The following is a 493-nucleotide window of genomic DNA, read 5'->3' on the forward strand; positions in this document are numbered from 1 at the left end:
CAACGCGCGCATAGTCTGCTGCTGCTGCTCTGAATGGTCGGGCCAAAGCTGCCCACGCTGTTGACGTGTTGCTGGTGAAGGCGATAAACAGCAGCTCGAAGCTTTCTGCTGCTGCTGCTGCTTCTGCTGCTGCTGCTGCTGCTGTTCCCGCTGCTGCTGCTGCGGCTTCTGCTGCTGCTGTTGTTCCAGCTGCTGCTTCTGCTGCTGGGCCTTTTGCTGCTGCTGCTGCTTCTCTGTTTGCTGCTACTGCTGCTCCACGCGCTGTACGCAGCATGTCTCTCAGCTCCGAAACAGTCAGCCGCTGCACATGAGCAGCAGCAGCAGCAGCAACAGCAGCAGCAGCAGCAAAGACGCAGTTAAAGAGAAAAAGCAGCAGCCGCATTGTCAAGCAGGAGTGCGGCAAATTGGTCCTACAGTTGTCGTTGTGGGTGTTGCTGCTGCCGTTGTTTCTGCTGCTGCTGCTGGTGTTGCTGCTGCTGTTGCTGCTGCTTCC

At 57.8% G+C, this 493-nt stretch overlaps 1 protein-coding gene across 1 annotated transcript in view; it reads right to left on the reverse strand.

Annotated features, from left to right (window-relative positions):
* The window catches only part of ETH_00040915 (uncharacterized protein), a gene marked incomplete at both ends in the record, with an annotated part of 2442 nt that extends 2060 nt beyond the window's left edge, over nucleotides 1-382 (reverse strand). Inside the window, one exon of the mRNA XM_013375641.1 lies at nucleotides 1-382. Within this exon, the coding sequence (XP_013231095.1) occupies nucleotides 1-382 (382 nt within the window).
* Nucleotides 383-493: the final 111 nt, after the last annotated feature.

The sequence above is a fragment of the Eimeria tenella genome, genomic scaffold (genome assembly GCF_000499545.2).
Source record: "Eimeria tenella Houghton genomic scaffold, Eth_scaff2930, whole genome shotgun sequence".
Lineage (NCBI taxonomy): Eukaryota > Apicomplexa > Conoidasida > Eucoccidiorida > Eimeriidae > Eimeria > Eimeria tenella.